Source organism: Psammomys obesus, unplaced genomic scaffold, assembly GCF_907164565.1.
Source record: "Psammomys obesus unplaced genomic scaffold, mPsaObe1.curated_primary_1811, whole genome shotgun sequence".
NCBI lineage: Eukaryota > Metazoa > Chordata > Mammalia > Rodentia > Muridae > Psammomys > Psammomys obesus.
Genome location: NW_026596166.1, coordinates 4,650,084 through 4,674,881, shown reverse-complemented (window position 1 = coordinate 4,674,881; position 24,798 = coordinate 4,650,084). Strand labels below are relative to the sequence as shown.

General features: G+C 45.5%; 2 protein-coding genes across 10 annotated transcripts in view; one reads left to right on the top strand and one right to left on the bottom strand.

Moving 5' to 3' along the window:
• The window catches only part of LOC129667689 (coiled-coil domain-containing protein 170-like), a 42,833-nt gene extending 20,716 nt beyond the window's left edge, over positions 1–22,117 (bottom strand). For 2 of the 9 annotated variants that reach the window (XM_055595354.1, XM_055595362.1), the window contains exons 1-5: positions 21,075–22,117; positions 18,282–18,421; positions 17,131–17,291; positions 13,516–13,867; positions 8,287–8,415 (exon numbers count right to left, since the gene is read on the bottom strand). In XM_055595354.1, the coding sequence (XP_055451329.1) occupies positions 8,287–8,415; positions 13,516–13,653 (267 nt within the window). In that variant the 5' untranslated portion in view covers positions 13,654–13,867; positions 17,131–17,291; positions 18,282–18,421; positions 21,075–22,117. The other 7 variants (XM_055595358.1, XM_055595355.1, XM_055595363.1 and 4 more) reach the window with 7 other exon arrangements.
• LOC129667641 (uncharacterized) overlaps positions 17,267–24,798 on the top strand; it is a 33,303-nt gene continuing 25,771 nt past the window's right edge. Inside the window, exons 1-4 of the mRNA XM_055595312.1 lie at positions 17,267–17,326; positions 17,464–17,573; positions 18,231–18,346; positions 22,059–22,602. Coding sequence (XP_055451287.1) covers positions 17,267–17,326; positions 17,464–17,573; positions 18,231–18,346; positions 22,059–22,602 — 830 coding nt within the window. The remainder of the gene's footprint in view (positions 17,327–17,463; positions 17,574–18,230; positions 18,347–22,058; positions 22,603–24,798) is intronic.

Here is a 24,798-nt window from a genome sequence, read left to right as displayed (position 1 = left end):
AGAAGAAGAAGAAGAAGAAGAAGAAGAAGAAGAAGAAGAAGAAGAAGGAGAAGAAGAAAAGGCTAGCTGTGTGATGAAAGAAAGAGATGGCCCTTCAGTCAAGAGCACTGGTCGTGCTTCCAGAGGACCCAAATTCAATTCCCAGTATCCACACGCTATCTCACAACTGTCTGTAACTCTAGTTCCAGATCTGCCCCAAGGGCTCCCAGACACCCGGGCCCATCTGGATCTCCTTCCTGCTGTATTTGACAGAGACTGGCAATGTGTGTTTTATAGTTTCTTTGTGTTTCTCTTCAATACTTGCTTGACTATAGGAAACAAGCGATGTCTTGAGCTACGAAAGTTCTGAGTGTGTGTCCTTTGACAAGAGCCCTGTCCCCCACCTAACACACCCCTTACAGTCCCAGCATCCCAGGTTCAGAAAGGCAAAGCCTTCCTCCTTCTAGGCAGGAGGGTTTTATGAAGAACTGACCAGTGTGTGCAAAAACTAGCACCTGCAGCTTCATCCTTCTGGGTGTTCCCTGCCTGAGAAGCTGCTCTGTTATGGAGAGGTCCTACAGAGAGCCGCTAGCTCCTCCCCCAGTGCCGAGGTAGTAGCCATCTGACCCCAGCTTTTCTGTAGGTCAGTCACCTCTAGAGGTGCTTGGCCCAACATCTGTTTGCTAGTAAATAAAATACACACGTCATTTGAATGCCTATGCGGTCTGTGAAGTTTCACAACTAGGCAGGGCCTGCATTAGTAGAAGCAGCTGGAACGGGCACCTCATCCAGTCCCAGTCTGTGGTGGGGTTTCTTATCGCCAAGTCTGAGTATCACTGTTGCATGATCTTGCGGCCCTTGTGAAGGAAGGACACCAAGTTCATGGGGCTAAAGGAAAAGCAAGCGCCAGACTCCAGGATTTTATCACCCCCTGCCCCGGGGGAGTGAGGCTTCAAATGTAGACACAGGTGAAGGAAGGGTGACCCTCAGGGCCCTTCGCACTTCCTCGCGGAATTGTGCTGCAGGCAGCAACTGCAACGGGCAGCTGTGGTGATGGTCTTCCTGGGAGGCCGAAAGTGAGCATGAGGATGGGGACACCTGGAGCTGTTTCACGTTAGAGACAGGCTGGACGAGCTCCACAGTCTCCTCTCGTCGGCCGGCCTTGTGCTCAGTGTAGTTGCCTGCTTTATTCAGGAAGTCCTCCTCCTCTCACACAGGTTAAAAGCACCCACTGATCTTCCAAAAGACCCAGGTCCCATCTCTAGCACTCAGCACCCACATGGTGACTTGGCTCACAACTATCTGTAACTCTGGTTCCAGAGAATCTGATATCCTCTTTTGGCCGTATATATGAGGCAAACACTCATGCAGATAAATTAAAGATAAATCTTTAAAATACATTGAATTTGTATCCTGCTTACCATATCCAACTCCATATGTTCAGTGACTTCCTAACTCTGCCACTGCAGCCCACCTCTGCTAGAGTTTTAGCTCAATACCACACTCCTTAAACTAGTCCACACAACCACCAGCTGAAAGGGCTGATATTTGTTCCTTCTAAATTTGGCCCTAGCCAAATACAGATCTCTTGCACCTGTTTCTCCATTATAGGACAGAAAACACATTGCAATTATTTTTGCATGTTATGAAGAGAGATAAGTTTAATTATAACCAAACAACCAAAACACATGCTGTGAAGAGGAAAACTACCTTTTCAAGACAATTGGGTCCCCAAGGGACTTAATGGTAGGCTGCCGGGGAAGGTGGAGATGACTCATGCTGAGGATCAGGTATCTTGTTGAAATCGCTAAACTTCCGTTTGTAATGTTAACATGAGAATACCATATAATAAGAACTATCACCAAATTTTTATCTTTGAGACAAGGTCTCATTAGGCCACCCAGGCTGATCTCAAACTTAACGTCATATTTGCTCAAGTTCCTGAGTACTAGCTCCATAGGAGTGTGCAACCATGCCTAGCTTGTGTGTGTGCGCGTGTGTGTGTGTGTGTGTGTTACATGTCATGGCAGCACACATGCAGAGGTCAGAGGTCAACCTGCTGAAGTTTGCTCCCCTCCCGCCATGTGTATTCTGGGGACTAAACTGAGGTTGTCAGTCTTGGAGACAGGCCTTTGCCTGTCTTTGGCATTTCCCTGGCTTTGACTTTGTAATTTCTGTTAGATTAGAATAGGAGCTACAGAGTCTTTGGGGGAGGGGGTGTAGCTGGAGATCAAACCCAGAGACTTGCCCATTGCTAGGCAGGCTTCTCACCACCGAGTTACACCTCTAAGCCTTATGGAGACCAGGCCAGCCTCTGAAGTAAGGCTCCTGTGGAGGCTTCATGAGCCCTGAGCCCATAGGTGCACATCACCTTGCCTGGATGGAATGTTCTTTCTTTAATGTATATAGTATCTAAAATCATGACAAAATGATCCTAAAGAATATTTAGATGCTTATATGTACACAGAGGGTAGCTTCAAACAAATAATTCTTTGAAAGCCAGGCATGAGTGTGTAGTGAGCGGGGCACTGGGGCCCATGGCTGTAGCCTGAGCTACTTGGTAACCTACAAAGGAGACTCAGTTAAGCCCACAAGTTCAAGGCTAGCCAGGGCGACATAGTGAGACTCCATCTCAAAGCAAGCAACCGAAGAAAATCTTTGAAATTCTTGGAGATAATTTACATATTTTCTTTAAGCAAGGTACCTGAAACCTTTCTTTCTTGACAGTTCGGTTTCAAAGCTTTTCAGGGCTCAGAAAGATGGCTCACCAGATGAAGGCATTTGCAGCCAAGCTCCACAAGCTGAAGGGCATCCCTAGGACCCACAGGGTGGAAGAAGAGAACTGACTCTAGCACTCAGGAACTGAAGCAGGGGGATCACAAGTTCAAGGCCAGCTTGAGCTACATAGTTCGAGTCTATCTTAAACAATGGCAAATAGGCTGGGGACCGTGGTCAGCCAGTAGAATGTTGCCTTACATATACCACGGCGAATACACACACACCAAACTTGCCACTACCACTGACAGTAATTGCATCTGAGTCCAGCTCAACAAACCCCCAACGCTCTCAAGCGTCACCGTCACCGTTAAGACATACTGTAGAGAAGAATGAGGCCACAGGTTGTCCCCACCTCCCTGTTACTGCAGCGTGTGACACAGCCTGTGCGGTGGGGAGGGGTGGTCCTGAAGGCAGAACTGTGATCTCTACTGGGCTCCTTCATACAAGCATTCCTTCCTCGGCTCTCTTCAGCTCTCTGCTCCTCCGTCTCCTCATCCCAAGCCTGCCTTTGCTTTAGTCACTTCAGTTCAAAGACCAATGAGGACTCCATCCCTACACGATAGAAAAATCTGATCGGGGCTGGAGAGATAGTTCAGAGGTTTAAGAGCACTGGCTGCTCTTCTGAAGGTCCTGAGTTCAATTCTCAGCACCCACTTGGTGTCCTCTTCTGGCCTGCAGGCACACAGGCAGGCAGAACGCTGTTTAAACAACGAGTAAATCTTAAAACAAAACAAAAAAACCCTATTCTCTCGGGAAAACTCCTTCCTTCCTAACTCCTTACCAAACATAATAAGTAGGTTATATTTTATTAACTCAGACTCACACTAATGTGTTGAAAACCTATTACTGTGTTATTACTTACAATGACAACAGGAAAAACTTATGTGTTGATTAGTTTTGTTTTGTTGTTGCTGTTGTTTTTGTTTTGTCAACTTGACACAAACTAGGGTCACCTAGGAAGAGGAAACCTCAGCTGAGAAAATGCTTCTTCGGTGCTTGCCTTCAAGTCACTGCCTTGACTTCCCTTTACGGTCAATTTGTAATCTCTATACGGAAATAAACCCTTTCCTCCCCAAGTTGCTTTTGGTCATGTTGTCTCTATCACAGCAATAGAAAGCAAACTACGACAACTTATATGCTGCTGCTGTGTGTGTGTGTGTGTGTGTGTGTGTGTGTGTGTGTGTGTGTGTGTAGAGAACAAAAGTCAATGTTAGCTGCCTTTCTCACCTCAGCGTTCTTCATTTTACATTTTAAATCTCTATCATTGTTATTCCTAATGGGGCGGGGGGGGGCTGGAGCGCAACATAACATTTGTATGTGTAGAGGTCAGAGGGCAACTCTGTGAAGCCTCTTCCTCTCCGTCTTTACCTGGTTTGAATGAGAAATGACCCCTAAGGCTCATGTAGCTGAACACTTGGTCCCCACTGGTGGTGTTTTCAGGGTTGGTTTTAGATCCTTTCGGGGGTAGAGCCTTGCTGGAGGAAGTACGTCACTGGGGTGGGGCCTTGAGAGTTTACAGCCTCTCCCCACTTTGTTTGATGTCTGCTTCCCGCACGCTGTCGAGATGCGGTCTCTCAGCTTCCCACTCCTGCCGCAATGCCTTCCCCGTCACTGCGGACATCTAGCCCTCTGAACACTGTAAACTAAATTCTTAAGCTGCTTTTGGTCAGTCACAAAAAAGCAACTAACGCACGTGGACTCTGGAGATCAAGCTTTAACCGGCAGGCTTGCATAGTTAGGTGCCTATGCTGGCCGAGCCGTCTCACTGGCCCCTCCACTTTAATCTTTGAAAGGTCTCTCACTGAACCTGGATCTCACCGGTTGGGCTGGCAAACCCAAGGGCCCCTCCTGCCCCTGCCTCCTGGCATTAAGATTATAGGTGCACACCACAGTGCTTGGCTTTTTAAAGCGGTTTTAGGGATCTTCGTGCTTGCAAGACAAACGCGTGACCAATTGACTCATCTCCCTCATCCTTATTTTTGTTTATTTATTGTTTGGATTTGTTTTGCTTTTTTTTTTTGAGACAAGGTCTCCTGTAACCCTCAAATTCAACTGTCATTTCTCAGCCCCCTGATATTGGGATTAAAAGTATGTACCTTTCCCACATGGAGGCAAACATACTTTTAAAATGTTTGGGGTAAATAAAATGAAAAGGCCTGGTCTACCACACCTGCCTCTGCCATTACTGATGTGCACCACTGAGCCTCGGGCTCAAATAAATGCGCCTTTAAAATGACACAAGATAAAATCAAAAGAAATACAAAATACACATAGAAGTATGTGACAATATATACACATACACACTTTTTGTGGGCCTGGGTATCGAATCTTGGCCTCACACAGGTAAGGCAAGCACTGTACCAGCTGACCTATGACCCCAGTCCCTCAGAGCTACAGCTGTGTCTTCCTAAGTGGAATCTGGGACTGAGCTATTGGTAGATGAGACAGCAACGAAGAACCAAAAGTCTTGGCAGAAAATGAACACATAAGAGGAACTTTTTTTTTTGTCTGGTTCAATTGTTGCAGAAGGAGGTTTACTGCCTCCTGCTAACCAACCCTCCTTCTGCTAACCAAGGCCTAGTCCTGAAAGCTTTCAACCTCCGTACAATCTAACCTAGGCCTAGAACGTGTTCAGCCTCTGAGACTTACTGCTGAATAAGCTCACCCTTTCTTCTTACTGAGCTCTGGGCTGGCTGGTTCAACTCAGCTGTTATGGCTCAAAATTCTCTCCCAACTGACTCACTCAATCTGGCTTTTCTCTCAGCACCCTGAATTGCTCTGCTTGGCCTCCAACTAATTCAAGCAAATTTCTCTAATCTAATCACCTGGATTTTTCTTCATTCTCTGGCTCATTCTAGCTTCACCTGAATTCTCTGTCTGCAACCCATCTTCTCTTACTGTCCAGGTGAAACTGCCATCTCTCTTTCACTGCCCTTTAAGTAGCTTCCCTTTCCTCTCTCATAAGATTTGAGCATATCCTACTCTGTCAACTCTTTCTCTGATTCATCACTTCTTCTGCCACTGAATTAGACACCACTTTCAAACACGATGCTTCCTTCTACAAACTAACTTTACCTTCATGTTTTGATATTAAAGGCATGCACTACCATGCCTGGATCTAAGCTTTTCCTTACTTGAAATTTGTTCTATAACAGGCAGGCCTAGAACTCAGATCTGCTTGCCTCTGTCTCCTGGGTTAGACTCGTGTTTGTATTCCAGTCAGATCACACAGACCTAGACGATCTTTGGCTGTGATCTCTTGCCAGAGCAGCCATGTTCTGAATGAACATTCCTCTACAGGAACAACTTAAGTATCCCCCCAAGCTGCTATATTGGGATTGTAATCCCCAATATCTCATAATGTGATACTTTTAAGTCAAGTAATTAAGTTAAAATATCATCATTAAGGTGGTCCCTGGTGTCCTTTTTTTTTTTTTTTCAAAAAAAATATTAATTTGTATGTGTGAGCGCACGCATTCACATGTGCATGTGCTGTGTAATGCACACGGTGACCAGAAGGCAGTTTGTAGGGTTGGGTTTCTCCTTCTGTTTGGGGCCCAGAACGGACCTCGTGTCATCAGGACTGGAGGCAAGTACCCACTGTGCCATCCTGCCAGCCTCCTGGCTGGTGTCCTTATAAGAAAAGGAAACTCGGGGCTGGAGAGATGACTCCACAGTTGGGATGCCTCGCTGCTTTTGTAGAGAACTGGTGTTCAGTCCCCAGCACCCACGTCAGGTAGCTTCCGGCCACCAGTAACTTCAGCTCCAGGAGCTCTGATGTCTCCTAGTCCCCTGGGGCACCTGTAGGTATGTCCGCAGACATACACAAAGACACACACATAAATACGAATAAAATAAATCTTCAGAAGGGGAGGAGATGGAGGATGAGAGCAGGGGGAGGGAGGGAACCTGAACACAGATGCTGGGGGAGAGAGATGCCAGGAGAAGATCGCCCTCTACAACCCAAGAAGAAACATCTCAGGAGCAGCTACCCCTGCTGACACCTTGGCCCATACTTCTAGCTGCTATGACCACTAGTAGGCGCTGTTGCTTAAGCGCTCAGTCTGATACTTGACTATAGCAGCCCCAGGAAGCAAACGCAGCCACACCGAGAGCTGCTTATCCGAGGCTGGCCTGTTGGTGAGCATTCAGAGGATTCTGCTTGAAGGTCATCACAGAGAGGTGGAACAGACGCAGGCAGCTATAGTACAGCACCCTTCACGTAGACAGAGACCAGCGGGTCTCCAGCCATGGTTACCAGAAGGCCGTCTCAGCCGACTAATCCTGAGGACAGTCACGCTCAGTTAAAGAAATTCTACAGTCGCTCCCCGGACTTCATCGCAGGCAGTGAAAGTCGAGGTATTTCCTACAAAGGTGGTTCGTGTGATACACTCAGATATTACCAAGTATTAACTAAGACTAGCGGATGTTTGCCGCCTCGTGAGGCATTGAAAATGGGAACTCATCCTTTCCATGAAAAATATTTAGGACTGGGAGGCAGAGGCAGGTGGATCTCTGTAAGTTTGAGGCCAGTCTGGTCTACAGAGCTAGTTCCAGGACAGCCAGAGCTACACAGAGAAACCTTGTCTCCCAAAACAAAACAAAACAAAAAATTTTAGGACCCACAGTGTATCTCAGTCCTATATGTGCAAGGTCCTAGGGGAGAGCCTCAGGTACACACACACACACACACACACACACACACACACACACACGGGGGGGGAGGGGGGCTTATGGGGCAACATCTTTTATTTACTTAAATTTTTCTATTATTATTATTTTAAGTTTATTCACTTTGTATCCCAGCTGTAGCCCCTTCCTACCTCTCCTCCCAATCCCACCATCCCTTCCACTTCCTCCCCATGCTCCTCCCCTAGTCCACTGATAGGAGAGGTCCTCCTCCCCTATTATCTAACCCTAGCCTATCAGGTCTCATCAGGACTGTCTGGATCCTCTTTCTCTGTGACCTAGTAAGGCCACCTTGCTAAGGGGAGGTGATCAAAGAGCAGGCAACTGAGTTCATGCTGGTGACTGCCTCTGCTCCCCTTACAATTTTTTTTTTTTTTTTTTTTTATTGTGTATAGTTGTTTTGTCTGGATGTATGGCTATGTACCGTGTGTGTGCCCAGTGCCTGCAGAGGCCAGAAGAGTGTCCGATCCTCTGGAACTGGAATTACAGAGAGCTGAGAGCTGCCATGTGGGTGCTAGGAATTGAAAATGGGTCCTCTGCAAGCACAGACAGTGCTCTTCACTGCCGAGCCATCTCTCTAGCCCCTGTATCATAAAACTTGAGCACGGTATTCTACAAGCAACAGGCTGACCTCCAAAAGCACTGAACCAGGCGCCATCTTCAGCACAGTGTTAAAGGTGGCCACGAATCCAAACTGTGCTCCTCAGAGATGAGAGTTCAGTACGGAGAGGAGGAGGAAACTGGGTTAAGAGAATGCCTCGTGCTGTTGCCAGAAATTTCCCTCCTAACTTTGATGGATGGAAGACATAATCCCCACTTTTGTTTTCTTAATCCATATACCTCCGAGAAAAGAGTCTTGTTTTTCACCAACAAGCTGGCAAGGTCAGGATGGAGTGGGTCAGCTGCCTTTTGGTTGTATACAGCTGGGTTCCTGGTCATATCCACTTCAAGAGGTGGATCAAAACACGCCTGTAAAGAGAAATGGCCAGTCAGTTAACTAAATTTGTGCCGGGCAGATCCAAACACATAAACGTTTTGGCCCATGCGAACTCTTACAACAAGAAGCTGCAAACAGGACGCAGCAGCTTTAGAATATTTACTCTGAGGTGCCATCCTAGCAAACCCAGCAGTTTGCAGGAGAACAGAAAGAATCATGCTGATCTGCTTTACCTCCCTCAAAACCAAATACTTCCCTGTCGACAGTTTCTACAATCGGGAAGCAAATGCAGCCTGTGTGAACCGTGCCATGTGATCTCTGAGGGGACAGGAATCCAGACAACATACACACAGCGCCTGGAGACATTTCCATGTGTGTCTAATAACTCTAGAGAGAGCTGCGGAGAGGCTCAGCGGGCAAGCAGGAGGTCAAGAGTCCGGATTCCAATACCCCCCATAGCAGGCAAATCATGGTCCCGAACACACCTGTAGCCCGTACCAGGCAGGTTGGGGTGTAGACAGGGGGATTTCTGAGGATTGCTGGCTGCCCATCTAGACAGAAAAAAAAAACACACAAACAAACCAAAAAACCCCACAAGTGGGCTGGAGAGATGGCTCAGAGGTTAAGAGCATTGGTTGCTCTTTCAGAGGTCCTGAGTTCAATTCCCAGCAACCACATTGTGGCTCAAGACCATCTATAATGAGATCTGGTGCCCTCTTCTGGCATGCAGGTGTGTGGCCCTGCCCCAAAGAGGAGGATTCCCAACATGTTCTTCCAACCTCCAAGCACGTCTGCAGATGCACACAGATGGAGGCTTATGTGTACATACACTTCACACACATGCACACAAATGCATGCACGGTAATAAGTCTAAAAGTAGTTTCCGGAGAGACGACTCCGCAGTCTGGAACACCTGTGGCTCTTGCAGAAGACCTGGGTTCAATTCCCAGCACCCACACGGTGACTCACAACCATCTGTAACTCCAGTTCCGGGTGACCGTATGTCTTCTTCCGACCTCCAAGGGCACCGGGCACAAATGTGGTACCAGATGGGCACATGAAAGCAAAACATTCACGCACATAAAATCAATCTAAAAAGAAAGAGACAAGTAGTTTCCAGGGTCTGCAGAGATGTTAGGGGCCACTTGATGCTCTTTCCAGAGGCCTCAAGTTCAGTTCACAGCGCCCAAGTCGGGTGGTTCACAACCACCCGTTCAAGAGATCTGACTTCCTCTTTTAGCCTCTGAAGGGACCTATGCTCATGCGTGTGCGCACACACAGACGCACGCACGCACAGACGCACGCGCGCACACATTAAAATGTAAAAGGAACTTTTTTTTTTTCTTTAAAAACGAAAAAGTAGTTTCAAAAAGGAGAAGAAAAAGGTAGCTAATGGAAAACCAGGCATGGTGACATACACCTGTAATCCCCGCACTCCAGAGGTGAAGGTAGAAGGATGAGACAGTCAAGGCCCTCCTCAGCTATATGGTGAGTTTGAGAGCAGCCTAGACACGAGACAGTTACAAACAACAATCAGAGTGATTTCTTGCTACTAACACAGAGAGCGGAAAACAGCAGAATGGTATTTTTAATGTATTTTTTTAAATGTATCATGTTTCATCCATTCTAAGAAGTATAAATTTTCATATTTTCCTTTCTTTCTTTTTTTTTTTCCTTTTTGGTGTGTGTGTGTGTTGTGTTTCCTTAGGTGCTGTCATCTCTCGCTGCTTTTTGCTCACCCAGTGGGTGACCTTTGCCTGTCTCTACAGTGCTGGAATCACAGGCACATTTGGCTGCGCCTGTGGGTTTCACATGGATGGCAGAAGCTGGTCTCAGACTCTCACAGTTACATTATAAACAGACTGGGTGGCATCTTCGAGACCATTCATATTGTTCATACTTAGCTGGAAACATACTTTCATACTTTCATATTTTCATACTGAATTAAGTTATGTCTGGGTGTTTGGGTTGAGACAGGGTCTAGATATTCAGCCTAGGCTGGATTCAAACTGTGACCCTCCTGTCTCCCAGGTACTTGGAATACACACCCAGATTACTTTTCAAGATTGAGAACGGAATAAAGACATTGTAGACAAACTGAGTTTACTATAATATGTCTGTACTTTAGAAAGCTTCTCATGCACTCCACAAAGAAAGAAAGCAAACTTATCAAGTGTGAAATACAAACAAGAATAGGGAACAGACATGCTGCGTGCTGTGGCTGGCACCTGTAATCGCAGCTCTTGGGAGGCTGAAGCAGGAGCATTGCTGTGAGTCTGCAGTCAACCTGGACCACAGATATCACCAAAAGGGTGGGGAGGGAGTATAAAAAGAAGAAGAAATTAGAATACCACGTGGGTACTAAGTTGTAATATCTGTGGCAGAAACTAAAGCTACTGAGCAATAACAAGAAGAAGCCTGGGCTAGAGGGATGGCCCAGTGGCTATCTCCAGGGCTGGTGGCAGAAGAGACGCGAATGCTGAGGTTGCTGGCTTCTAGCCTAGCAACTGCGTTCAGAGAGACACGGCCTCAGAAGAGGAGAGTGATAGAGGATCCAACTCCTTCCTCAGGCTTCTGCTGGCCCAGGAGCAGGCTTGCCCGCTCACAGGCACATGTGTACATCTACCACACAAAATTACATACATCACAAACATACAGCATACAGACACAACACACACACACACACACACACACACACACACACACACACACACACCAGAAAAACAGTGTGGTAGCTTGAACAAGGAAGGCTCCTCCAATCCCATTAGGTTCGAGCATCTGAACACTTGGTCCGCAGTTGGTGACCCTGTTGGGGGAGGTTATGGGAAGGGGCTGCCTGAGGAAGAACCTCACTGCAAGAACTGTGCGAGTTTAAAGCCTCTTGCCACTTCCAGCCGGACCTGTGCTCTGCGTTTGTGGTTGAGATGTGATCTCTCAACATGATCCTGACGTCGGACCTGCTTGCTTGCTTGCTGCCGTTACTCCCACCATGAGGGGACTCAACCTTCTGGAGTTGTAAGCCCAAATAAACTCTTCCGTAAGTCACCTTGTGTTGTGATATTGTATTATCGCAATAGAAAAGCAATTAATACAAGCAGTTTCTTCTCTTTCTTTTTATAATTTTTTTTGTATTCACTTAGTTAGTTAGAGACAGGGTCTCACTATGTAGCCCTGACTCTCCTGGAACTCACTCTGTAGACCAGGCTGGCCTCAAACTCAGAGATCCACCTGCCTCTGCCTCGCCATTGCTGGGATTAAAGGTGTGTGCCATCGTGCCCTGCAGAAATTTCTTTTTTTAGAGGGACATAGATTAATAACATAAAAAGAAGTTAAGTACTACAAAAGTTCAGTACTAAAGAATTTAAATGACTAGTAAAGATTTTAGTTAACTATGCTAAGTGTATATGTATATTAATATAATAAAACTATTGTTTGAGAATTTCATAGAGGCATAAAATGTGTTTTGATCACATCTACCTCAATAGTAAAAGCTTTATAGCTGTGGAAATAATATCATATATTGTATAACTTCTAAGATAATAGAAAAGAGGAAAGGCATGCAAAAATAAAATAAACAAAATGCAAAAAAAACAAGCAGATTTTTGTCATGCTCAAATGAGGTGTAACAAACAGACTACGTGTAATAAGATAGTGGAATGTCGCCAAATTTCTTTTTTTGAAACAGAGTCTCCTGTACCCCGGGCTTGCGCCAAACTCCTACCCTGCACATCAGATGTCTACACTATGATTCAGAACGACAGCAAAATTACAGGTATGGGGGTAGCAACCAAAAATGTTATGCTTGGGGTCATACAACAGAAGGAACTGTATTAAAGGGCCGCAGCGTTAGGAAGGTTGAGAGCCGCTGCTCTAGCGGTAAATAAGCTAAAGACTGGATGTTTCAGTGCTCTTAAAAACGTCAATGGAAGGCCATCATTTGTTCTGAGAAAGATATTTAAATTCCAGAAAAAAAAAAATCCCCATTAAGGTCCTGAATGAAGTCTGTGAACCCAGCAGCACCATAGGGCAGAAGAGGAGAGCTGGGCCATCTGGTGGTGCCACTAAATCTTGCGGCTGCTCGCTAGTGGGATTTCCTAAACTACAAAACAGTAAGGTCAGAGATACTCTGTAGTAGGCTTTCATTTTGATTGAGTAATGGGCAGTAGTAAGTTGAACTACCAAAAAAAAAAAAAAAAAAAGCAACCCCAAAACCTATTGGAGGTTTTATTAGATCCATATGTTTCACTTTTTCTTGTTCTGGAGTTAAACTTAGAAATCAGCAGTGGGAGGTATACCAGATGGCTCATGAGGTAAAGTCACTTGCTGCTAAACCTATGGCTTGAGCTCTGTCCCTGACAAGCACATGGTGGAAGGAGAGAACTGACTGTTACAGTTGTCCTCTGACCCCCACACACATACAATCAATCAATCAATCAACCAATCCATCAGTAAATAAAAAAAATTAAATACGTAAGTGGGAGAGGACTGGCATGATGGCCTACTTGTCTTTCCAGCAGTAGGGAAACAGAGGCAGGGGTGGTCAGCATAACTGTGAGGCTTGCCCGATTAGATAGTGTCAGGCCAGTCATGTATACAGTCTCAAGTATCAAAGATGAAGGTATGGCGGCTCACACCTGCAATCCTAGAATTCTAGAGGCTGATGTAGGAGGAGACATAAATGGGAGGCTAGCCTGGGCTATAGGGTCCTGGGCCATAGGGAGAGACCATGTCTCAAAAAGCAAACAAAAAAATGGAATATTATTTAACCTCTGGTTTTTGTTGTTGTTGTTTTACATTTGTTTTTGCATGTATGATCAAGTGTGTGCCACAACTTTCATATGGTGGTCAAAGGACAACTTTTGGGACTTGGTTCTCTCCATCTACCTTGTGGGTCCCAGGAATCAAACTCAGGCCATCAGGCTTGTGCCATAAACACTGTTAATCTGCTGAACTCTGTCAACAGGCCCCTGAGTTTATCTTTTGTATTGTACTCTAGCAAAGAAATGCTAAGTGCCCCAGTAAATGGGCAGCCAGAAGCAACCCTTCCCTACTGTTGACTAGCTCTCAACAGTACCCAAACAATATTTTCCTTCCTTCTCAGAATGGAAACAAAGCACCAGAGTCCAACTCACCACTGGGACGTTTTCCTGAGCTGCTAGATGTGATCGGGGCCTGGCTTCTAACAGGTTGGAATCACAGGCCTCGGTGCTTTGGCTATGAGCAAGCCTCCCTGGATCCGAGCGACTTACAGTTTGGGGTGGCCTTGACATTCTGGAGGCACAGGAAGCATGAAACAGGTCCACCGGTGGTCACCCCGATGCTTCCCAGGGGATTTCCGCACAGCGCTCAGGAGGAGAGGCTGAGGCGTGCCCAGGGCCAACAAGCAAAGATGTCTTGAAGGTTTCAGTGGTCTCAGTGTTCAGTCAGGCCTCAGAAGGGGCTGCCTGCTGAACTTGTTTCTTGGAGACAATGTGGACCTAGTTTCTAATGAGAACATAAAATAGTTGAAGTGTCATTTGGAGATATATGAATATATTCTTTTTTAAATACTTATATTATATATTATATCTATTAAATATTATATTATATATTTATATTATATCTATATTTACATTACATTATACATTTAATTTTTAATTATATATTTCTAATATATGTTTTATATATGTATATATATATATATATACATATACACGTCATTCCTAATGCTATATCTGAGTCATAGTTCTTTGACCTGTGAATTTCCCTCATTTTTAAGTTTTCAACCCATCAAAAATGTTAACTACAGGATTCAAGAAAAACCAACCTATAAAAACTCATAAATGAATTGATAATGTGTATACAATAGTTTATAGAGCTTCTTTATGTCCAAAGAATAGCGTAAATGTAACCTATGTTACTTTTTTGTTTATTTTTTCAGTTTTAAGGATTAAAATCAGGGTCCCTGAGTGTGTTAGTGTTACTGGAGGTCAGGGTCTGGGCTGGTGTTTCCAATACTCTTTTTCAATATTTATTTTAGTGTGTATGTGTGTGTGTGTGTGTGTGTGCCCGAGGTGTCTGTATATACAATGTGTATAGTTTTTCTGGAACTGGAGTTCCAGGGTGTGAAGAACCATACGTGGGCTGAGAATTGGACCTGGGTCCTCCCTCAGAGAAATGAGGTCCTTCAACACTGAGCCATCTCTCCAGTCCCATGTTCTCAGGTTCATGGAATCTTACTCAAAGTACTGACATAAGCACGCAGAGATTTGAAAAGAAGCAGGGAAACTGTGTGACGCATAGTGCTAGCTTGGATGAGGACACCCTAGAGCAGCAGGCCACACACGTAAGGGCACTCAGAGGGCCTGGTTAATACTTAAGTCTTTCTGTTATGGAGGTTCAAGAGAAGGATGAAGGCCAATGAGAGGGTCATCCAGTTAAAGCTCCTTGCCGCCGAACTCCTATAACCCGAGCCTTGATCCTAGGACTCACCTGGCAGTAGAGAACAGCCCCTGAAAGTTGTCCTCTGACCTCCACATGATGTATGTACTGTGTATCTGTATACACAGGCATGCACACACATAGCCACACACCTCCTGCAAGTTGTCCTCTGACCACCATGGTAATTACACATGCACACATATGTAATTAAAATTTTTTAATGGACATTGAGTTCTATCTAAGATTATTTAAGGTTACAGCTTACTTTCTACAACTCTGAAAATCCCACCCTCACACTCTGTGTGTCCTACTTTCTTACACATAAGACATAGCCTGCTGTGGCTCACTTAGGAGAGAGAACAAAGCTTTTTTAATGTTTTACCATATCAGGATCAAGAGAAACATCCCAAATCCAAAATCGATTCCCAGGAGACACCCAAATGAGTGAGTGTCCTGCACAATTTGCCAATAGAATGTTTGCATGTCACAGAAACCGTTGCTAGGTGAACACATCATAGAGAGCAAAAGAGGCAGAACCCTCTCAAAGCGGCAGTTAGGCTGAGACTATTTCCCTAAGGAAGCAAAAGCACGAAGCATTTTCACCAAGTATTAGTGAACATAAAAAAATAAATAAGCAAACAAAAAACAATGCTTAAGAAAATGAGCCTACCATAATGGACAAACACCACTCCATCAAACATAAAAAAATTGTATTTGGAGGCTTTAATGACATTCTTAGAAAAGATCAAATGGTTATGTTCATATATATATGTAATATGTTCAGAGATATATAAACACATATATGTAAAATGTATATAAATATAAAACATATTTACATATATGTACATATGTAAATTATATATAATTATAATATAATATATTATATACATATATAATTATAATATATACATATATGTACATATGTAAATTATATAATTACATCATATAATTATATACATAAAACATCTGATTCCCTAATAGGATAGAAAATGAAACTTTTACCTACTATTCCTAAGGAAAAGATGATTTATCTCAAAAACTGGAATTTTTATTCTAGGAAAAATACTTTCACAGCAGAGAAAGTTTGTCCCTAATATATGTATATTCTTGATGTCAAAACAGCCAAGAATATACTTCAAATATCAAATAATACTGATAGTCTGATCTCATTCTAAGTTCTAATTTGAGGGTACATCCTAGGCATAAATATTTTTGAAGCTATAAGGCCATTCAAATGTAAATTTAGGGTAAAAAAATGACTGTCCACTGTCTTTATTTATGTATAATAAAAATTAGGCAGAAAGAAATTAAGATTCACAAGAATGACAGTAGTAGATAATTAAACCCGGAGAAACAACATTTTCTCTATAAAATTTCTAAAATGAAACCCTCTGAGGTTTGGGTGTAGCTCAGTGGTAGAAGGGTTTCCTAGGAGGCAGAGAGGCCCTGTGCTTTCAGTGTTGATAAAACTCGCCTGAATCCTGAGACCCTGCTTTTCCTGACTTTTCATTCTTTGAACTGGCAGAGACAAAGATCCGTCCTGCCACCCAAGATGACATCATCCTGCCAGTAGAGGTGTGTGGCGTGCCTATAAATACAACACTCAGGGGATAGAGGCAGGAAGATTAGAAGCTGGAGGCCATCCTCAGCTACACGGCGAGTTCAAGGTCAGCCTGGGCTATATGAGACCTGCCTCCCCCCCCTCAAAAAAAAAAGCTCAGGCATGTGAGACATCTATATAGTGTGTGACACATATGTTATCTGTCTTCACATGTGTATCTACTATGTCTTTAGCAAAGAGATAGGTTATGATGGACGGCTTTATGTTTACTACTAAAATTAATATTCTGACTAATAATGCCTTCATAGATACATCTTTCTGTGTCAAATCATTGTGGGATAAGTTCTTAGAGCTTAAAACCAAAATAATTACCCATTTAGATATATATTTAGTAACACCAAAATCTGTTTAGCTGAGACCAACCTTGCACCTCCCAAGCGCTGGTCTTAGAGCATGCATCATTTCACCCTGACATTTAAATATATATATTTAAGGCAAGGTCTCACTGACATAGCTTTGGCCTAGAACGCCTTATGTAGATCAGCCTGGCCCTGAACTCACAGAGATTCCTCTGCCTCTGCCTGCCAACTGCTGGAATTAAAGGCATGTGCCACCATGCTATGTTTAAATTTTTGATAGATATTACGAAATTAAAAACGGGCTTAGGCAAAAATGATATACAGTGTCAGTAATGAATGTCATTATCAGCCTTTAAATATTTTGCCTTTCTAACCTTAGAAAAATGGTCATTTTAGTCTTTACGTACTTGCCCTGTCTTTGGTATTTTGCAGAATTGTCTTTCTTTCTATGAAATACATCCTCATTTGCCTTTTTTTAAATTTAACTTTTTATTGATTCTTTGTGAATTTCTCAGTCCCACTCATCTCCTCATCCTTTCGTACATGCCCTTCATCCTTGCAGCCTCCTCTGCAAAAGAAAAGAAAAATCTCATCGTGGAAGCTGTAATGTATCACAGTGTATCACAAAATATACCCTTTTGTCCACACTTCTTTACTTGTAAATCTTCATTGCAATGAGACGTTGGTCTGGTTTCAGGGCTTTGGCTTCTGCTACACTCTCAATACTGGATCCTCACCAGGACTGGATCCTCCTCTTGGTTACCCCGTCGTTGCTCTATATCACGGATACCCTGCAGTTTTGTATCTGCAGGACCTGGCCCTTCATGCACTCCAGCGGTTCAGGGATGGGGTAGATGTTGGGGTGGGCCCACTCAAAGCCCTGGGGCTGAGTAGTAACTGACTCTCTGGCACCCACACCACCAGGGTGAGCTCCCTAACACTGCTCTGGTCAGCTCACTTATTGCTGCAGCTGGCAAGGGACAGAGCCAGCTCTCCTGCTCTTATGCCCTTGGGGCCAGTTCACCTATGCCAGCAGGGCCAGCTCTACTGTGCTGCCCTGGTGAGGTGCTGGGTCCTGCTATCCTGAGTGTTACAGCCTGTGAGGAGTAGGGCCAGCTCTCCTGCTCTCATGACCTCAGGGCCAGCTCTCCAGCCTGCCACAGGTGGTGAGGAGTGAAGTGGAGGGAGGAGGGCATCTCTCCCTTGCCCATTCACCACTCTTCTTAGGCCAGCTTACTTATAACTCCTACAACTGGGTCCATACTTCTTTCCTTCCTGGGCAAGGTGGGGGCGGGGAGGCTGTTCTCTGAGTACTGCTGCTGGCGAGGGATGGGTGGGGTCAGCTCTCTTCCGCTCTCTTGCTGCCAGAACCAGCTTTCCCAACATGCTCAGGCAACCAGTGGGGCCAGCTCTGCACCGCCCTTCCATATCAGCATGGCCCCACATAGCAGCCCAGACCTGGAAAAACCTCCTGCTCTTTTCTGCTAACAGAGCCTTGCTGCTACAGGACCACAGACCCTGACATGGCTCTTGGTGGCAGCACGGACCAGGACCTTACCGTGGCCTTAGGTGGCATTGCCACCTACTCTCATCAGGCTGTTCCTCAGTACCCTCGCATCTCCAGTTCTGCCTCTCTTTATTGTCCACACCACCTTCAGCTTCTTTTTCTCTTCCATCTCTCCACCTGAGGTCAGGAGGCTGGAAGGGAGGTAGAGGTGTTTCCAAACATTAAATAAAGTAGGTGTTTGAAAAAAAAAAAAAAAAAAAAAAAACTAAGCCTACAATAAACAAATTTTAAAAATGCTCCAGGAGACACTGGGATGAATTGTTGCAGCACAAGGTAGAGACGCTGCAAGGTACTGTAGCCTTACATTACAGCCTTACTGTAATGCTGGCATTACATTCAGATAGTGTGTGTGTGTGTGTGTGTACACCAACCCTGCACATGGAGGTCAAAGGATAACTTTCAGGAGTCAGTTCTCTCTTTCCGCTGTTTTGAGGCGAGGTCTCACATTGTTCCCGCTGCTTCCAGCTTCTCTGTGCGTCTCCAGTTGCTGGTTGCTGCCTCCGTCTCTCACAGCTCGAGTGCCGGTTTACAGATGCACGCCGCTGCATCCCGCTTTTTACTTTGGCCTGGGTTGGAACTCAGGTTGTCAGGCTTGCATGACAAGCGTTGTTACCCACAGGGCCATCTCCCCTGATAATCTTCTGGGATTCTAAACTGAACTGTTCTAGGGACTGGATGTCCGGGAGGCATTTAAGAACAGTTTAAATGATTTGAGAATCTTATCCCCGTAACATGAGCCTTCCACCCCGAAGAGTTAAAATGGCAATTCTACCTGCCTAGTTGCTTAGGCCAGATCCTTGCTTTCTCTCTGACATTCCAAGCCCCTTGCTTGAGTCAGGTTTCTCTCACATCAGATGCCCAGAAAAGCTTCTCTTTCCATACTTGTAAGCACAGCACTTAGACTGAGGATGGGGCACTGGTATTGAGTGATTGCCTGGCACGTAGGCGTGTGAGCTTCAATCTTCAGCCATGGAAAACAAACCAACCAACTCCCATCATTTCCCCATCTCCTCTTATAAAAGAATGTTAATTCGTAACATGGTTGCCCTGGCATGAGATCACATCCAAAGACCTTCTAGACCTGTGTGATCCGGCTGGAATACAAACACACCTTTAATCCAGGAGACAGAGGCAAGCAGGTCTAAGTCCAAGGCCAGCCTGCTGTACAGCAAGTATCAGGTACAAAAATATAAAATAAAATAAAATAAAATAAAATAAAATAAAATAAAATAAAATAAAATAAAATAAAATAAAATAAAATAAAATAAAATAAAAAGAAGAAGAAAGAAAGAAAGGAAGGAAGGAAGGAAGAAAGAAAGAAAGGAAGAAAGCTTAGATCCAGACATGGTGGTACATACCTTTAATCCCAAACAATGAAGGTAAAGACAGTTTGCAGAAGGAAGCACCTATGTTTGAAAGTGGTATCTAATTGAGTGGCCAAAACAGTGACGAATCAGGAAAATATCTGACAGAACAGGCTATACCCTACTCTCACTAGAATATGAGCTGGGTTCAGGAACAGTTCACTGTGATACTGGGCTCTCTAGGGTGCTGTCAGCATTTGGAACAGAATTATTAGCAGGAAATGGCTGTTCAACAATTACTTGCTCAGTGAATGGATTAAACATGTCACACATAGACACTGTAGCTTAAAACCAGTCTGTTGAGATGGTAAAGGCAATAGACTTAGGGATGAGGCATCAAGGTTTGGAGCCGAATCTGGTCATAGGTTTTGGTAGGCATACGGGCTTAAGACCATTTCTCTACCTGTTAAATGGGGCTTGGGCCTCTTCCTCACAAATTCGTAATTAATTAGTAATAAATTAGTAAGATTCTTCTTTGAAACGCAATATACAATAGAAACACTAACTGCAATTTACAGAAACATTTAAACATTTTTATTGTATGTATTCGTGTGTATAGCTTGTGTGTGATGTGATATGGATGCCCAGAAGAGGGAGTTGGATTGCCTGGAGCTAGAGTTACAGGAGGTTGTAAACTGCTGTGTGGGTGCTGGGAACCAAGCCTGGGTCCTCTGCAAAAGCAGCAAATGCTCTTAACCACCGAGACATCTCTCTAGCCTCCCCTTACCCCTTTTTCTTTTCTTTAATCCAAGCACTTGGGAGGCAGAGGTAGGTGGATCTCTGTGAGTTTGAGGGGCCAGCTTGGTCTATAGATTGATCTCTAGGACACCCAGGACTACATAGAGAACTGTCTTGAAAAAAGAATAGTAAAGTACAGGCTTGGGCTGTAATAGAATTCATGTTGAACCATAGGCGAGGGCCTGGGTTAGGTATCCAAAGTTAATTAAATAAATAAACAACCAACCATCAATGAAGACAGCGAAGATTTCCTAATTATATCATGGTGATGGTCGCCCAGCTCTGTAAATGCAAACACTGTAAACTAAAAATCATCAACTTCTATTCTTAAAGATGGGCAAATTATACAATATGCACATCATACTTCAGTTAAACTGCTAATGAGACATGAAAGATCTTCTAGCTCTCTATATGATGTGGTTTCAGGTAAAAATCACAAACTAAAATACACACACACTAGAGGAAAAAAAAAAAAAAATCAAGTTCAGTACAAGCTCTGACCCAGAGCTGGGAACCTAGCTGATGAGGAGAAGCGCTTGCCTAGCATGTGAGCCTTAGGTTAACTCCAGCACAGAAAGGTCAAGGTAACCACGCGGGAGTCCCCGCCGTTCGTTGAAACAGCCACTCTAACAGTGACTGATAGATAAATCAACAGCCATGTGGTGACGTTCTAAGGACTTACCTTTAGAACTGTGTGGGGAAAACTGCGACCAGAGAAGGGTAAGAAGACAGCCCAGTTCCAGCAGCAGAAAAAACAAAGCCAGTTCAGCGACTTTGATCCCTTCTCACCACCAGGCTCCGAAGGAAATGCCCAAACTCATTTCTGCACCAGGGCCAGCGCAGAGGGGTGTCGGCCTTACTGGCATCTAGCGGGGTGGTCGCTGCTCCAATATTGATCTGCTGAGAGTAGAGGAGCGCTCATCCTGACTCCTGCTGCCTCCACAAGGCTGGCGCCCCAGACTGCAGCTTGGCGTCCCTCTCAGCTGCTGGGCTGAACGTGCCTCTGGGCTTCAACCTTGAGAGGGTAGCAGGTTCGACCAAGATTATTAAGTGACGGAAAGCTGGGTTATAGAGCTTGTCTCTATTCCCTGCTGTTATTGGCGTTGACAGTCAGACCCTGGGCCCTTACAATCTAATAGACAAAGTTGGCCACCATCCTTAACAAGCCAACTAAACAAGTAATGGTAAGTAACAGAAAAAGGAGATTTGTTCAAAGTGGCCACACTGGGAAGAAGGACAAAGAGAAGTCTTATCTTCTGGGTCCTTATATGAGGGTAAGGTTTAAATAGTCAGAATTATACAGAGCTGAACAGTTAAAGTCAAGGCGTGTCCCGTTCATCACTGTCTAGGCTTCAGTCCTGCAAGGTGATCTGTGTGAAATCTTTTTCCCAGAAACAAGTTTCCACTCTGGCTGACACTAAGCAGCTTCTCCCCGCACGAGATTCCAGGAGGAAATTCAGTTCCCTGGGATGCTTTTGTTTCTCGGCAGGCGGCTACCGGGAGGGACATAATTGCCTCGTTAGGATGTCCTCATTCCAGCTAGGGGGGTTACAGTGAGGCAAAGTTACCCCAAAGCTCGGGACCTAACAAAGTGGAGAAAGCCGCATCACAGGCTCCGGGTCCAGCACCCGCAATTAGCCTAAGGCCCCCAACAGCTCCTGCCCAGAGAAGCCGGGACGATCCAAAAGATCACGCCACGACACAGGGACGCACACGACTCTGTCACAGCAACCCTGTAACCTCGCTCAGAGAAACTTGCTCAGACAGGCTCGCTCCCGCCCGGGCTCCGGCCAGACCACGCCCCCGTCAGCACGCCCCCTAGACACGGCCTCTGATTGGCTAGAAGCGAGGTGGGACGCTCCCGGCCCATCAGAGACAAGCTCTGCACAGGCTCTCTCCGCAGCCAGTCACAGCCGCCAGCCAGTCTTCGGCGACGTCCTCCTTGCAGCCTCCGACAGCTCTCTCCCGGGCCTCCGCCGTCCGCGGCTCGCGACGTCCTTCCGGGTCGCCTGCGCACCTTCGGCTTCAGGAAGCGCGGCGCAAGCGCAGTGGCCGAGTTTCCCCGAGGAGGTCCCTGAGCACGTGGGTCGTGCAGTCCGGAGCGCGCGCGGAGGGGCAGGAGCCTGGTTCTTGCTGGTGTTGATCGTGGGCGGCAGACTAGTAAAGGCCATGGCACCGGCGGGAATCCTGAACGGGAAGGTGATCTCCGCGTAAGCACCTGCCCTTGCTGATAGGGGTGGCTGGCTCAGAGCAGGGCGTGCGGGGTCCCCAGGCTTCTGGGCTCCGCAGGAGAGGTGCCCGTCACACAGTCAGATGGTGGGAAGAGAGGACACCGACACGGCCTCTCGAATCTGAAGATCGGTTTCCTGAAGCTAGAGAAACACCTCCCCGGCCCAGTGTGTGATTGCAATCGGCTGCCTGGTGGCTGCGTTCCTAGGTTTTGGCGGCAAGTCCTGGCCTGACCTAGCTCTCAAAAGCGTAGCTGCCGGCGTCTTTCTGCCCAGACTTGGGCTGCCCGAAGAGTCAGAACCCAGAAACCCAGCGTAGCCGCTGGTCTTGTAATTTGGTGTGATTCGATTGTGACAAGAGTTGTCACGGTTGGTTAGTGATGAAGGGTCTTTTTCCTAAATTTTTTGTTGTGTTTTTTTTTGGCACAGGGTTTCTCTCCACAGAGCCCCGGCTGTCCTGGAACTCACTACTGTAGACCGAGCTGGCATTCACCTCAGAGATCCTCCTGCCTCTGCCTCCCAAGTGTTGGGATTAAAGATGTGCGCCACCACCCCCCTGCCTAAAGGGTCTCTTAGAATCCAACGCATTCCCCCCATCTTTTACTTTCTTCTCCATCCGGTCTGTGCCCCGCTTCCAAGGTGTCCCACATTCCACGCAAGCGCCGCACACCCTCTCATACTCCATGCTCTCGTAACCACCTATCCGTCTTGGCACTGAAGTTTTTGGTTTGGCTCCTGCGTGCTGATTCGGTTCCACATTCCATTTGACCCCACCTGGGCCGGCCCTGCACATTTGAATGCTTAACTGGTGGAAATGTTTGCCGAATGTACTCCCAGAGAGTAATACCCTTTTGCTTTCGTGGGGAGAGAGAGTTGGGAACTGAGCCCACATTCCTTGCTTTTTTTTTTTTTTTTTGGGGGGGGGGGGGGGGGGGGGGGTTGGGCGCGTGTTTTTTTTGTTTTTTTTTTTTTTGTGGGGGGGGGGGGGAGAGTGAGTATTGGGCAATGATGATTGTGAGGGGAGAGAGAAAGGTGTGTTTTTGTGACCTTATTGAAGGTTGCTCTTACATTTAGGTATCACTGGTTACTTTTTAACCGCTCTGGCTAATAGTAAGTGCCCAGTAAACCCTTGGCTTCGTCAGTGGAAGCTTTGAGGGAATGATGGTGAAATCTACCCTGGGGCAGAGTAATCCTTCATCGACAATTTGGGAAGGTGAACAAAGAGGAGAAATGTAAATAAAGATGGTGAATTCTTGCGCAAAGGCGAGGAAGGTTTTTTGGACTAGAAATCAAAATACAGTCACCTGAGTGCTTTTTCCTTTAATTCAACTGTAGCCGAGCCTGGCCTCGAACTACTGCCTCAGTGCTCACACCTTCCAAGCGCTGGGATTACGGATCTGTACCACTACATTGGGCTTTTTTTTCTTTCTTAAACTTTAATGTGGGGGGCTGGAGGGTGGCTAGGGGGGGAGGTGAAGAGCGCACTTCCAGAGGACTCAGTTCAGTCCTTAGCACCCGGGTCAGACCGCTCACAACTGCCTGTAATCACACTCCAGTTCTAAGGGAACCCCTGCACAGGCATGGCATATGCTTATAAATGCACATAAATAATTTTAGCAATTTTTGTAAAAAAATTAGTATGTATATTTGAGGTTGGTCACATATTATGGGATGCATATAGGTAGTAAATATGGTTCCTATAGTGAAGTAGATGCATGGGTAGTTATGTATTTTGAAATAAACTTACTCAGCACAATCCTGGATACAGTATCCTTTGATTACCCACAGTCTTTTGGAGCTCCCAACTTGTTACTCTTACCGGTCTCTGACTTTGTAATCTTTGATCTGGTTCCCCCATCTCTTCCCCCCCCCCACCCCCCAGCCCTGTTTTCTTCTCTAGCCATCCGTTTGGGTGTAGCTTCGCTGTAAGTGAGATTATACAGCATTTTCCTTGCAGCGTCACGGTTGCTTCCCTGAGCATAATGCCCTCTGGTTCCACCCATGTGGTGACAAGATCTCCTCTTTCAAGGATGAGTACCATTCCACAGTATGTCTACGTTCTCTTTATCCATCTGTCTCTTGGGGTTGTGGCTATTGTTTCAGAGGTAGAGGACTTGCCTGGCATCTGCAATGCCTTCCAAAAGAATTTTTAATGTCCTAAGAGCGACCTTCAGTAAG